Source organism: Falco punctatus (genome assembly GCF_963210335.1).
Source record: "Falco punctatus genome assembly, chromosome: 17".
Lineage (NCBI taxonomy): Eukaryota > Metazoa > Chordata > Aves > Falconiformes > Falconidae > Falco > Falco punctatus.
The window spans coordinates 4078279-4091485 of NC_137597.1; the positions used below are offsets into that span (position 1 = coordinate 4078279).

General features: G+C 47.8%; 1 protein-coding gene across 1 annotated transcript; it reads left to right on the forward strand.

Moving 5' to 3' along the window:
- The first annotated feature begins 46 nt into the window (after window positions 1–46).
- Window positions 47–13125, forward strand: LEMD2 (LEM domain nuclear envelope protein 2). The gene is made up of 9 exons (XM_080366988.1): window positions 47–1661; window positions 2988–3028; window positions 3736–3811; window positions 5085–5161; window positions 5812–5891; window positions 8271–8416; window positions 9456–9557; window positions 9649–9751; window positions 10929–13125. Exons 1-9 carry the CDS (start codon window positions 119–121, stop codon window positions 11077–11079), a joined length of 2319 nt encoding a protein of 772 aa, XP_080223114.1. The 5' UTR covers window positions 47–118; the 3' UTR covers window positions 11080–13125.
- The last annotated feature ends 82 nt before the right edge of the window (window positions 13126–13207 follow it).

Consider the following 13207-nt stretch of genomic DNA (forward strand, 5'->3'; position numbering starts at 1 on the left):
CGTTTGCCCTTCCCAAGATGGCGGCCCGCGCCCGTGCGGCGGGCCCCTCCCAAGATGGCGGCCGCGCTTCCCTACTCGCGGAGCGCTTCCGGCGGGGCCTGGTGTCAGCGCCGCGGCCATGGCGGAGCTGACAGACGCGGAGCTCCGGAAGGAGCTGATCGCGCTCGGTTACCGGCCGGGGCCCATCACCGCCACCACCCGCAAGGTCTACATTAAGAAGCTGGGCTGCCTGCGAGCCGAGGTGGCGGCGGCCAAGCGCAGGGGCCGCGGCGCGCCGCCCAGCCCGGCCCGCACCCCCGCCAGGCCGCAGCAGGCCTCGCCTTCGCGGCAGCGCGCCGGCTTCGACCTCAGCGCCGTCGGGGCCGCCCGCGACAGTGAGGAGGAGGAGGAGGAGGATGAGGAGGAGGATGAGGAGGAAGAGGATGAGGAAGGAGGGGGACAACAGCCCGCGTCCCGCTGGGGGACGTCTGGGGAGGGTGGCGGGCTGGCCTGGGGGGACTCCCGCGGGTCCCCCCCGGGCCGCGGCGGAGGCCTGGGCACCGGCGCCGAGGGCGGCCTGTCCCGGGACAGCTTTGGGGGGCTCAGCACCTCAGCGCAGTGGGGGACGTCTGTGGAGAGAGGTGGAGGGGCCGGGCTGGGGGCGTCCCTGGATGGGCTTGGGGGGCTGAGCACCCCTTCGCAGTGGGGCGCATCTGCAGGGCGCAGCAGGGGGCTCAGCGCTGGGTTGGGGGCGTCCCCGGATGGGTTCGGGGGGCTGAGCTCCACGTCCCAGTGGAACACGTTTAGCGAGAGGAGCTCAGAGCTCAGCGCCGGGCTGGAGCCATCCCGGGATGGGTTTCGGGGCGCAGGCTCCTCGTTGCAGTGGGACACGTCAGCAGAGAGAAGTGGGGGGCTGGGCACTGGGTTGAGGCCATCCCTGGACAGGTTTCGGGGGTCGAGCACCACGTCCCAGTGGAGCCCGTCCGCAGAGAGAAGTGGGGGGTTTGGCGTCAGGGCTGCGTCGGGGACATCCCTGGATGGGGTCGGGGGGCTGAGCTCCGCGTCCTCCTGGGGTACCTCCGCAGGCAGGAGTGCGGGGCTCGGCCCCAAACCCCTTCCCAGCGATGAGAGCGGGCCTCTGAAATCCAGGAGCTACTGGGGCACGTCGGGAGGAGGAACTGGGGGGCAGAGCTCCCGGGCCCAGTGGGAGACAGCAGGGGAGAGGAAGGGGCTCCCCTCTAACAGCTTGTGGCGGCGGGAAAGCGAGGTGACACCCAGCACCCACTGGGGCGCCTCGGGGGGACATGGGGGCTTGAGTCACCACTTTGGGAGAGGGAAAGAGGATTTGGCTTCCAGTGCTCGGAAGGAGGCGGACAGGGAGCTGAACCCCAGCGGGTGGGGGGGGGGCCTGACCCGGCGGTTCCCGTGGAGGGCTGCAGGCGATGCGGGGCTGACCTCGGGGAGCTGGTGGGACAGGTCGGGAGCAGGACAGGGAGTGACCTCCCGCCCTCGCTTGTTGCGGTCGACCCCCAAGCAGCAGACGGAGGGAAAGGCCAAAGGCCTCGAGTACTACCTCTCCCAGTTCCTTTGCCTCGCCAGCTTTGTGCTGCTGCTGATTTTCCTGGGCATCCTCATGGTGAAGATGATGGGGTCAGGCTGGCTTGACAAGAGAGAGGAGAACTGTACGTGCACTGATTTCGTCCTGCTTTTAAGCTTTATTCTTTACCTTTCTTTTCCTCTTTGCCTTTATTACTGCCATCGCATTTATCATCCTCATTGCCATAACGTCTCCGTTTCTGGCCCCATTTCCATCTCCCCTTGCCCATGGGAAACCTTGTTAGTCATGGAAAGTTAAGCCAAGTGTGTGCTTTTTTTTTCAACTGAATTTGGCCTTCGCTTCTTCAAAATCATGGGTTTTATGGAGAGTGACATTCCTGCTAGGCCAAGGATGTATTTTATGATTGTCCATTGTGTAACATAACGTCTGTGTAATTGCCCGTTGTGTGTTTTTACTGTTAGCCCCGGCACAGCACAGCCCTCCGTGGCCTTTATCCTGGCCACGTGCGAAGTGCGGCGGTTGAATTGGTACTTCAAGCGTGGCAGAGCTTTGATGAGAAATAAAAAGGGGCTTCCCCATCAGCTGGTTTTCAAAGCAGAGTTCCCCAGCTAGAACAGGTGGAAATATTGTCATCTCATGGCTTCGAACTGAAAGAAGAGGAGGTTTGGGATGTGGTTGGGAAGGTGAAAAGCCCTTAAACTCGGTACACGGTGCCCGTAGGTGTCTGTGCGCTGTGCATGGGCTGGGGAAGCTGTTTCCTCCTTTCTCAAAGTCGGGATAAAACTGTCCAATGTCACTGAATTTCTGATGCACCCTTTACAACTTTGTTAGACATTTTTGAAACCCGTGGCATTTTGAAGCAAGAAATCTTGCAGCACAGCTGCAAATTCTTTGAATTGTCGGGGAGTTAAGATCGCTAGAAAGTACTGCATGGTGGACCGGTGGCCGGTGTGGATCCAGTTGTCGGGGCGGGAGGGAGCTGTTAACCAGAGGCCATCATCTGCAGGGCTAACAGCTCCGAATAAAATAAATCCTCTGCTTTTTCCTTGAGGAGGCTTGATTTAAATCCCTGTTATCGCCATGATATTTCAGGTGACCGTGGCGTGCAGCAAGTGGCATTGCTAGATTGTAAAAGATCAGTGTGAAGCAGGGGATAGTTAAAGAGCGTGAAACATCTACTTAAACAGGAGCTGTTAAAACGTTCAGTTTTTACTTTCCAGCTGAACAGAATTCAGCACTTGTGCCCATTTTATTTGTTTTGCTTTCAGTGCTGCCTACCAAAGCAGCGCTTTGAATGCGTTATTTGCATAGCAAGGTACCGCGTAGAGTGAGATTAGGAATAGCAGAATCAGCCTTTAAAGCAGAGCCTTCTTTTAAAAAGCTAATTACTTTCTTGATCAAAGCTCTTGTTTTGCAGCCGGCTAACTCACCCTCCCCTTCTCTCTCATAGTTAATCTCTTGCCTGTGGATTGTGACAAAAGAACGGATGATGTAAGCATATATTTATTTATCTTCAAGTATTGTGGATGGGGGATTCTCTCAGAAGAGTAATTATTCTAGGTAACTTGCAACAATATCAGTATCACTGTAAAATAATTAGTTCTATCGTCTTACAGAAAAAATGTGGCTTGATGAGTTGGAATTAATGGGCCAGATTAAATTAGGACTGTATACGAGACTCCGAAAGATAAAAATTTAAATTCCCAATTATGTGAATCAGTTTCTTTAATAGTTGTAACAGAAGTGATATTGGTTTGCAGTAAAGCTGTGTTCGGCTTTAACAATACAAGATTTAATCCAACTAATTCCCTAAACTCCAAGATAAAACGTCTGTACAGCCCGGTTTCTTTTATCATCCTGTAGTATTAGGAGAGAGACAATTTCGTTTTGGATTAGAGTTACGGTTAAGTCTCCTGTGATGTTCTGGAGGCAAAGAATCCCCTCCGTGGTCAGTCAGAGGGGTTGTCTGGAGGTGCAGTCTGGGCTGTGGGCACCAGTGGCGCTTTTGGGGGGTGCCCTAGCTTGGTTTTGACTCAGAAACTGTAGCTGTTTGCGGTGGGTAAGTTTAATTTGAACTAGTGGTACGTGACTGAGCCAAACCCCACTGCTGGTATTTGGGTTTGGTATTTTTAGCTAGTCTGACTGCTGTCCTGTTGCTGCTGGTCTATTCATGTGTGTTACCTGTTTCTGACTTTCAGTTCTGTCAAGCTAAACAGAAGGACGTAATAATGAATGTGCTGCACGAGCTGTATAACTACTTGTCCATACAAGCTGGTAAGTTCCAATTGTTGTGATAAAACACTTACTAGCGTTCAGCGAACTGCCTCTCCCAGCTGTCTGGATGTTTTTAACCTCAGTTGGAAGAGAGTAGTTTATGGAACAGTCAGTTCCACTTGAAGAGCTCAGAGAAAGTCAGGTAATAGAAAAATAGAAAAAGATGTGTTTATTTTTATTCTGAATAGTGCTTAGCTAATGCACTCGTATCACTGTGCTCTTGCGGAGTGGTCCTTATTTACACTTGATATATTGGGAGTTTGAGGTAGAAAAATTCAGTTTTATGGTTCTTTTCTACCAGCATCTTGAGATTGTCTTCAAGACACTCAGAGCCAGTAAGTGTAAGCTGATGTGTTCTTACAAATAAAGTCAAAGTGACTTAAGAAATTGCCAGCTCTCTGCTGAAATGGGGCGGCTGATTATGTAGTGCTCTCAGTTTTTTCTCGGTACAGAGTAAGCCAAGCTGTCTTAGCCGAGGAGCTAGCAGAGCGCATTAGTTCAGCCAGGCTCTATTATGTATGAGAAATCTGGTCCATAACTAGTATTTTGTGGTGGAGGAGGCAGCTAGAAATTTCAGTGTATGAGCAGAAACTTGCTCAGCAAGATGTATAGCAGTGTTAATCAGTAAAAGTGCTTAAGTTCTGTTTTCTAGATTTCAGACCTCAACAAGACTGAAGCCTTTAGATACTTAAGCTTCACAGAATGTCTAAATCTTTTCAAATCAGGCTTTGGCAGCTGCAGAATTTCCACCAGGTTTCCACAGTCTCTCAGCACATTTGTTTAGTCAACTTTGTGAAGCAAGATTTAGAAGATTTAGTTCCTCGCCAGCATTTCTCTGCCTGGGTAAAGAGTAGAGCTGCGATTTAGGCTCCCTAGAAGCATTTTGAATGCTGATCATTAACTCCAAAACCACAGTCTTTGATACCTGACGGAAGGAGCCCCTCTGCAGGGTGTCAGGCCGGAAAGGTGGTTATGTACTCTGCCGGGGGGGGGAAACAGTGTTTCTCGCCCCACCCCACCCCCGTTCTGTGTTGAGTAGCTCACACACTGAAGCATGAGGTTTGATTGCCCTTACCCAACCTATATGCAGTGCCTGAGCATTTTATTAATAGTCATAATCTTATCTGCCTACGGTATAAATCTTACCTTGTAATCATTTTGCCCAGAGCTATAGGCGATTTTAAAGGATAGCATTTCCAGACAGTTCAGTGTATTTCTGAACTGATCAAGGGCTTTTTTTCAAAACATTATTTCTTTCTGACTTTTTTACCAGGTAATTTTGAATGCGGAAACCCTGAGAATCTAAAAAGCAAATGCGTTTGGGTTAGTGAAGCGAGGGATCACGTGGTGGTGAGTAGGCTGTGAACAGCTATTGTTATAACATAGTGCTTAGTCTCTTATAAGGCAATAAATAATAGATACTAAGGCAATTCACCATCTGTTTTACTTCCCCATCCTGTTTTGATTCGTTCCCATATCTCTGGCTTCCCCTTTGGCCAGTCCTGTTCTCAGCAGTTCTTTTGAAAATAATCTTCTCCTACATCTCTGATTCAGCCCCTGTAAATCTAACTTAATGGTTTGTTGTTTCACTGGAGTCATCAGTCTTCTGAAACCAGAAATTTCCCTGGATTGAGGGCTGGGCAGAAGAAGGATTTTTCTATATCCCAAAGTGTCAGAAGACAGACTGCTTTGATCTAGCATTCCATTTCTTTCATGGTAAACTGTCAGTAAGATTATATTGTATTTAGTGGTTAGTCTTAACAGTCTGGGATAGTGTTATTTCACCAAGTGCTTCATGCATCATCTACTGTAGTCAGAAGACTTTAGTCCAGACAGACCTTCAGATTTAGTTCTCCTTCCTCCATTTTGCAGAATTATGATAAGAATTAACCTAGGGACAGACCATACGGAATGAATTCTCTCACTCCTGTTACAAAATAATGTTATTTGGTATTTTAAATGAATGGAGAACTAATCTTCTTATGGATTCTTCTGAACAGAATGTAACTAGTAGTTCCCCACAGAAGTTTGACGCTGCCCTGCACTGGATACTAAACAGTAACAAGGATTTAGGAATATGGTAAGTGGAAGCCCGCTGTGTCAAAGATATGTTTCTTGGTGTTGGCCGATAGGTAATTTGACATCCTCTGTGGTGTGCCCTAAAAGCTCCCGTACGCTGTTAGATTTCAGAAGATAATCTGGGATTGGCTTTGTCAGTGCTTGCTGGGCAAGCTTCCAAACGAAAAGTACAGCTCTGCAGCAAAAACTGGCAACCGAGCTCATTCCTTGGGAGTCTCTTTCCCAGCCTTTGCGCTGGGGGACATCGCGTTCATGAACGTGCTGTCTTGCCGATGAGGTGTAAATCTGAGGTCAGGGCTACTTACAGCTATCAACAGTCGTGTTGTTCCTCCTGCAAGGTTTAGAAGTGGTGGTCAGTGTCCTGCCTCCAGTCCTGCAACTACAGCACGCGTATTAAACTTGCCCATGTAGTCACTTTCCCCAAGATAACTTTTCTTCGGTACCATTATTGGAGACAGAGTGTCACTATCATGTCAAACTGCCTCCTTTGACCGAAGGATTTATTGGACAGCAAAGCACTGCCTTCAATAGGTAACACCACCCAGGCTTTGGGATCCTTTGCGGCAAGTCCTGGTGAGGAGGAGAGGAAAATGGATTGTTGAGTGTTATCTTTTCTTTAGTGTCATTGTCTTTCTGGCAGAACACACAGTACATGGTGAAATGAATGGCTTGACTGACTATGCAGGGTGTTGATCGGTCATCCGTGGGGCTTTTTTTCTCTTGGGTTTCTTGGCTAGTGGTCTCTTCAGTATGTGAGAAATGGCAAAAAGAGTAGTTTTTTCAGGTAAAAAATACAACATTCAAGCCATAACCTAATGAAAGACTGTTATCCAGAGTCCGCAGACATCATTATCTTCCTCCAGGAAGCATAGGCTGCCTCTACTCTGTGTTAACTCGTCCGCATTTTTTGTTTGCGTTTTAACATTGCTAAATGTATCTCTGATTAAATGAATTGTAACAGTAGTAACGTTGGAGTTGGTGGGCATAGCTTGTATGAATTCCCACTGCTCGATTTTTCTCTAAAAAAAAAAAAAAAAAAAAAAAATAATTCTGCTGCTGCTGCTGTGATCTAAGGATGAGACAACGTCTACTGCTTTGATTATTGGTGTGTGGCAAATTCCCAGGACAGGACATAGTTTCCTTAGTGGCAGGTTTGGATTTGTAGGTGGGCTGCAATCCAGAGTTTTCAAGTTCATGTTTTTATACGGGAGCACTGCTCGTGTCAGGAGCTGTGTGATACAATATACTCCCATTTTTTTATTTTCATAATTAGCAACTCTGCCGGCTGTTCACCGAATGGATCCACTTTCACCAAGTCCGCCTAGCGTGCAGAATGAGTGTTCAGCATTCTTAAAAACCTGCGGGTGGCATTTTTAGGAAACACTACATGAGATTATTTTTCTAGGTGCTAGTCTGAGAGGCAGAACTGAAAATGAGCTCTGCACCGGGCAATTCTGCTGCATGTTTTAAGTATTTTCATGGAATTTGGGTTGTAAATAAGACAAGGGGGTGGGAAACAACTGCGTGTCTCCAGCTTCAATTAGAAGCCAGTAACCCAACCCAAGCTGTCAGCAGCTTGTGAGCTGTGCCCTAGTGTATTGAGAAAATGTCTTTGTCTAATAGGTTATTCATTGTAAACATAGAATTAAGTAGTAGCTGAAAAAAAAAAAATAAAATCCCCTGTAGTCCAATTCCTCTGAGTCTGATGGCTCTCACTGAATTACTTGATGCCTGTTGGCTGAGAGTATCTAATAAGGAGACCACATCAGTGTACATCTGTGTATAAAGAAGTGAGTTAAAAGCATGTCGGATAGCACAGCAGGTGTGTAGAAGTGATTTTGCAGGAGGCTGTGTTATCGATTTTGCCGTGGATGCTTTCCGAGGGTGTGTCTGTTCTCACTGCAGATACAGTTGATGCGTTGTCACTTTTCTAGCTAAACTGTTATCCTCATCTGTACGGAGGAAAACAGCGCAACCTCCACGGACATTCGCAGTCTCCCTCAACTGCTCTCTCTGCAATTGCTGATGAGTGACTCAGTAAACATTTCCATTTCTCTGTGCTGGGAGGTGGGAATCCAATTTAAAGTTTAATCTTCTGCACGCTGAGAGGTGCTGTCAGAGAGGCTGCAGAGGGAGACTTTGGTTTACCAGTGGGAGTTCCAGCCCTGCTGCCTTTTCTAAAGCCATATCCATTCCTCGCTAAGCAGCCAGTCCCGAAATGTTCTGGAAAGAGGAGCTGCAAGGACGTTGGTGTATTTTCGATGTGGTGCACAGAACGAGTTACTGCATCTGCAGTCTGTTTGTTCTCTCTGTCTTGATTAAAGACTGCAGTTGGAGTGTCTGCTCTCTTCAGTGAAGACTTTCTGCCTCTTCCCATCAGGTTAAAAGGCAGAGACCTTTCGGAACCAGTTACCAAAGTGGAGGAAGTGTTCTGTCTCGAGTCGGCCCATCCTCAGATGGGGCTTGGCTGCCGTTTCCGTCGGGCAATGGTCACTGCCATCACGAACCTTTTCCTGTTTTTCTGGAGTAAGTCACTGATACTAGTGATCAGCTTCTCCCCTTGCTAGCCAGAGATGATCTCGTGTGTGCGCACACATTCTCCCAGCCATATGAAATTACTAGCAGTGGTGAAATAAATCTGCTGATGAGTTAATTTCTAATTAACCTTTGTTCTGGCAGCAGAGGGAGACCTGTAGACCTGCTCTTGTGCTGAGAGTGCTTAACACTTTATATCAGCAAGCTGATTAGCTCTCTGGGTATTCCTCAAGTACCCATTACTATGGTCTGCAAAGTAAGTATGTTAACCTACCTAAAAGATTTGGGTTTTCCTTCTTTTCTTGCACGAAGCTGCAGAGTCTTGTAGCCTCTTTAATAATGACTTGTAGCATTCCAGTGTTAGAGGCTTTATTGGAATAGTCTGTCATGCCCTAGCTGAGGCAGAGGTCTTACTGAGTGAGGTGATAACGGGAGATGAGTGTTGACTAGGAGAGTTTATAATCTAGCCAGACAAGGTGGGGGTGAAAGGGGATAGTTATGTTTATTGTAGAGACTGAGATAGTAGAGTTAGCTTATGTCGTAAGGGGGGGCATTTGTCAGTGCTAAACCTTCAATATAGATCTCCTGAATTTTTGTCTGGTGCTGGAGCCCCAGGCTTTATTTCCTTATCAAGCAGCTATCTTCGGAGCAGTGAAGCTTGAGTCTTCCTAAGTGATTATTGTGGGGGAGGCCTCTAGCAAAGAGATAGCTCTGGGACTTAGAGAATTGAAGCCCTGTGGTTGCGCTGAGGTTTCTGATTGGGGTGGGGGGCGGAACTCTGTGATAAGGCCTTCCAACCACCATTCCCCACGTGCATGTGTGCTTTTCTGCTGCAGGTGTTGTCAGCACCGAGGCTTTTGCAGAGCACAGTTGCACTGGTGAACAAAATGAATTGGTTGGATTCAGTTCCAAACGGGCCTGGGGAGAGAAAGCTGCCTCTGGGGAGAGGCAGTGTCGGAAATAAAACTGCTAGCATCCAGCAAGTACATGTCTGTCAGTTATTGGATTCCATTTGTTTTTGTTCCTCTAGGTCTGGTAACTCTTTGGGCGATCCTGATCTTCCTTAGGTATCGCTGGCGGAAGATGGAGGAAGAGGAACAAGCTATGTATGAAATGGTGAAGAAGATCATAGGTAAAATCCAAGAGCTCTGTAAATGCAAGTAGCCCTGTTCTCCCCTCGGCGATGCTGAGGTCTCACACTGGTTTGTCCTCCTGCTCTCCAGCTGTTGTTCAGGATCACTATAAGGAATGGGAACGGAATTTGGAGCGTTACCCCTACGTCGGCATTTTCCACGTTCGGGACAGCCTCATCCCTCCTCAGAGCAGGTGAGCTGAATGTTATTCATTCAGGAGGGCTGTCTGCGGGATGTTATTCAGCTCAGCTAAAAAAATGCAGTATACAGGGCAGCGGACCACGAGCAGACAATTGATGGGAAGCTGGACTGCAAGGAGAGTCTGCCTGGCCTTTCAGTTTATAAAGGATTTTGACATAACTCAGGCTGTGTCTTAACCCGCTGCAGATTAATGTGACAGTCCCCGGGCTGATATTTTGTGCAGTCACACAGGTGTATTGTCATTGTTCTATCAAACAGTAATTGGATTTTGCTTTGCTTGGGCATGGAGCATCTCATTTTCTCACCTTCTTCTAACATGTGTAGGATGCTATCCTCTTTCTCAGTCATCATACCTTATTCTCCTGACAGGTCCCGTGCTTCCCGTGAGCTAACCAGGGTACTGGGAGGCTCTTCTGAAGTGGTTGTTTATGTTGCTGCCTGGACAGTTACCAGTTTGAGTTGGGCAGCTTGGAAAGGAGATGTAAGCTGGCTGGATTTGGCGCTTTTTCAGAAAGAAATGGTGGTCGAGATCGTTGCTCCATGGTGATGGGGCCAGAGAGCTGCAGCCTGGTGCTCTGTGGTTTATGTGCTGCTTGCTCACCTCTGCAGGAATGTTTCTTGTGTTTTGGTTAAATGGAGCTACTTTGTTCTCCTGATGGCACAGAACGCTACATGTGCTGCAGTCTCTTCAGCATCCTCACCCTTTATCAGCCACAAAATTCCTTTTCCTACTAGCGGTAGTTTCAGCTGTTGTGAACCGATCTCTGTGTGTGTGGTGCCCACAAATACTAGAGGCTGATTCAAAACTGGAGTGAACTTCAGTTTGTCCTCCCTCATCTGAGATCTCTCTGCCTGCAGGAAGGGTGAGGGGCAACTGGCTGATCGAGTCCCTTTGCGATACAAATTGAGCTTGAAATTCCAGGGTAGTCATCAGTTACTGGTACTGACAGTGGGTCTCATCCGCTCCCCCAGGTGGGACCTGTGTTTTCATGTCCTGGCCTGAAATCGCCTCTAAACCAGAATTCTGGCTTAATCTCCTTTACTGTCTGCGCAGGGAACAGGAGGCAGCTGGCGGCAGCTTGATCAGCAGCCACAATTGCTCTGAGCAGGAAAGCACAATGAAGATATGATTCTAATTTATTTTCTTTTTCTTGCTGTTTCTCTTGCAGAAAAAAAATGAAGCGGGTCTGGGAGAGAGCTGTGGACTTCCTGGCTTCAAATGAGTCACGGATTCAGACAGAATCGCACAGAGTAGCAGGAGAAGATATGCTTGTGTGGAGATGGACTCAGCCTTCTTACCTCTCTGATTCAGAGCACTGAAGAGGAGCAGAAGTTGAGCAACTGTCGCTGTGGACCTCTGCAAGGGGACAGCCCCTTCTCTGGTGGTGGGAAAGAGCAGGTCATGGTCCTAATCTCCTGGGGTTGGGGATTGCACGTATCTGTTTGCTCTTCTTTCTGAAAATCTTCACACACAGAAATTCAGGGCAATAACATTGGCTTGGAAGGAAAATGGACTTGAGCTGGTGGGAAGCCAGAATGGCACCAAAGTTAGCCTTACAGTAGATAATCTGGCTTCCATAGGCGAGGAAACCTAGAACAACTCTTTTAAAAAAGAAAAAATAAACGCATACCTAATATTGAGGGACTTAAGATCTCTGTAAAGTTTAGGTGTTCAAAATTTGACCTCAGTTCTGCAAAGGCTGACTGGTGGCAACATCCAACAGGGAATGTGTTTAAAGATTAACATTTCCCATGGAAACATTAGGGTGGCAGTTAAGATGCATTTTATTAGAATTTGTTTTTATCGTACAAAGACAATGATGAAAGCACTTGCTTCTTCCTGGCGAGGAAATGTTTGTGTTGGCTTCACCCTTTAAAAATGGGGGAGAGGGGGGAAAAGTGGGGTGAAGGTTGTCCTAGAGGGAGGGCAGTCTGATGTGCCTTGGCAGGATGGAAGAGTGGTTGTGACCCTGTTACGTGCTTTTTTTTTTGCTTTTTTTTTTTTTTTTTTTTACTTCTTTCTTTTTTTTTTTTTTTAAGTCTGTGTGCTTTATGATTTCTGGGGGGTGGGGGGGTGGGGAAATAAAGGATGTAGGAAGCTTCCAAAAGCGCTTTCTTGTGGCTCTAGCCAAAGGGACTGCTTTCTATTAAAGAGCAGCTTTGGAAAGGCTGTTTAGGGCTGAATGTATGTGTTTATCCTGGGCAGCTGCAATGTGTGTGCCGTGTGTCAGAGCAGAGATGTACCATGTGTGGAGTGTCGATACAGGGATTGCCAAGTCAATGTTCCTGCAGCCTCACAATAGGCGCGAGGAGCAGCGATCAATCCTCTGTTTGTGCCGCAAGCATCATATTTCGTATCTATAACTGTTTGGTTACTTAAGTTTCCTTTTATGTCCAGCAAACCAGTGTTTGTTTCAAAGAAAATGGCATCAGTGTGTGGCAGTTTAGGCTAGGCAGAGATACTGCTAATCTGCTCTTCCCGATGTTGTAAAACAGCTGTCCAGCTCACCGCTAAGGCAGCAGGGACCAAATTAATTTCTGGCATAAGCTCGTAAAACCTGCAGAGAGAAGTCAGCGTTGATTTGAACCCATGCAACGAGTGGATGTTGTTCTCCTTAGCATCACAGGTACAGCGTGAATGCTTGCATTCACCTGACGCTGGATGCACGGAAAGCTTCCTCTCGAGGCTCTGGGTTGGCTTAGGACGGCTGCCGGAGCCCTGCTCCCCGCTCGGCAGGCTGGCGATGTACAAGGTGGGTTCCCTGGGCCGGTCCCTGCTCGCCTCCCGGTGTGAAGTCTGCACTTCTCTGCCCCGCTGCTGGCTATGGGGGGGGGTTCCCACCCGTGTGCCCCGCAGGCTGCTGCGGAAGGGCCGCCAGACTCCTTCCGTACCTCCTGCTGGGGGTCTTCAACCAGAACGAGCGGAGAGCGCAGATTTCTCCAGGAACAAAACACGGGGAGGGCAGTTGACTCTTACCCCATGTTTTCTTTTCGGTTGCAGAGGTAGGGTGTTTGAACACAAGAGGACACTCAACAGCTGTCTTCAAGACCAGCTTTTTCCACTGTTAATAAAATAGGGAATAAAGTGAAGGCAGCCTTGATTCTTCTGAAATTTTGTAACAAGGTCATCACTGCTGCCATAGCAATTTTTGCAAACACCGGTGCCTACACTCTTAAGCCTTTCTAAAATATTTGTGGGGTTTGGGTTAGCTTTTTTTACCCGTCCAAATCCAGAAGTGAAGAGTCAGGCATTGCAGTCATCTTTTTGTATTAAACTCGTTTTTGTAGAACAATTTTCACTGGCTTGGTGCTGTTTATATGTTCGGCTCTGTAAACCACTATATCAAATAAATTTATTACAAATGATTTGTTACCTTTATTTTTATTGAGGAGTCACAAATTGTTCCAAGTGCTTTCGCTTAGGGAGATCAAATAGATCCTTCCCACG

Bases quoted from the DNA above. Each gene is read 5' to 3' on its own strand.
- LEMD2 (XM_080366988.1), top strand. From the start codon at position 119: ATGGCGGAGCTGACAGACGCGGAGCTCCGGAAGGAGCTGATCGCGCTC. The intron at 1,662-2,987 runs GTACGTGCACTG...TCTCTCTCATAG, and splicing joins TGACAAGAGAGAGGAGAACT to TTAATCTCTTGCCTGTGGAT. The intron at 5,162-5,811 runs GTGAGTAGGCTG...TCTTCTGAACAG, and splicing joins AAGCGAGGGATCACGTGGTG to AATGTAACTAGTAGTTCCCC.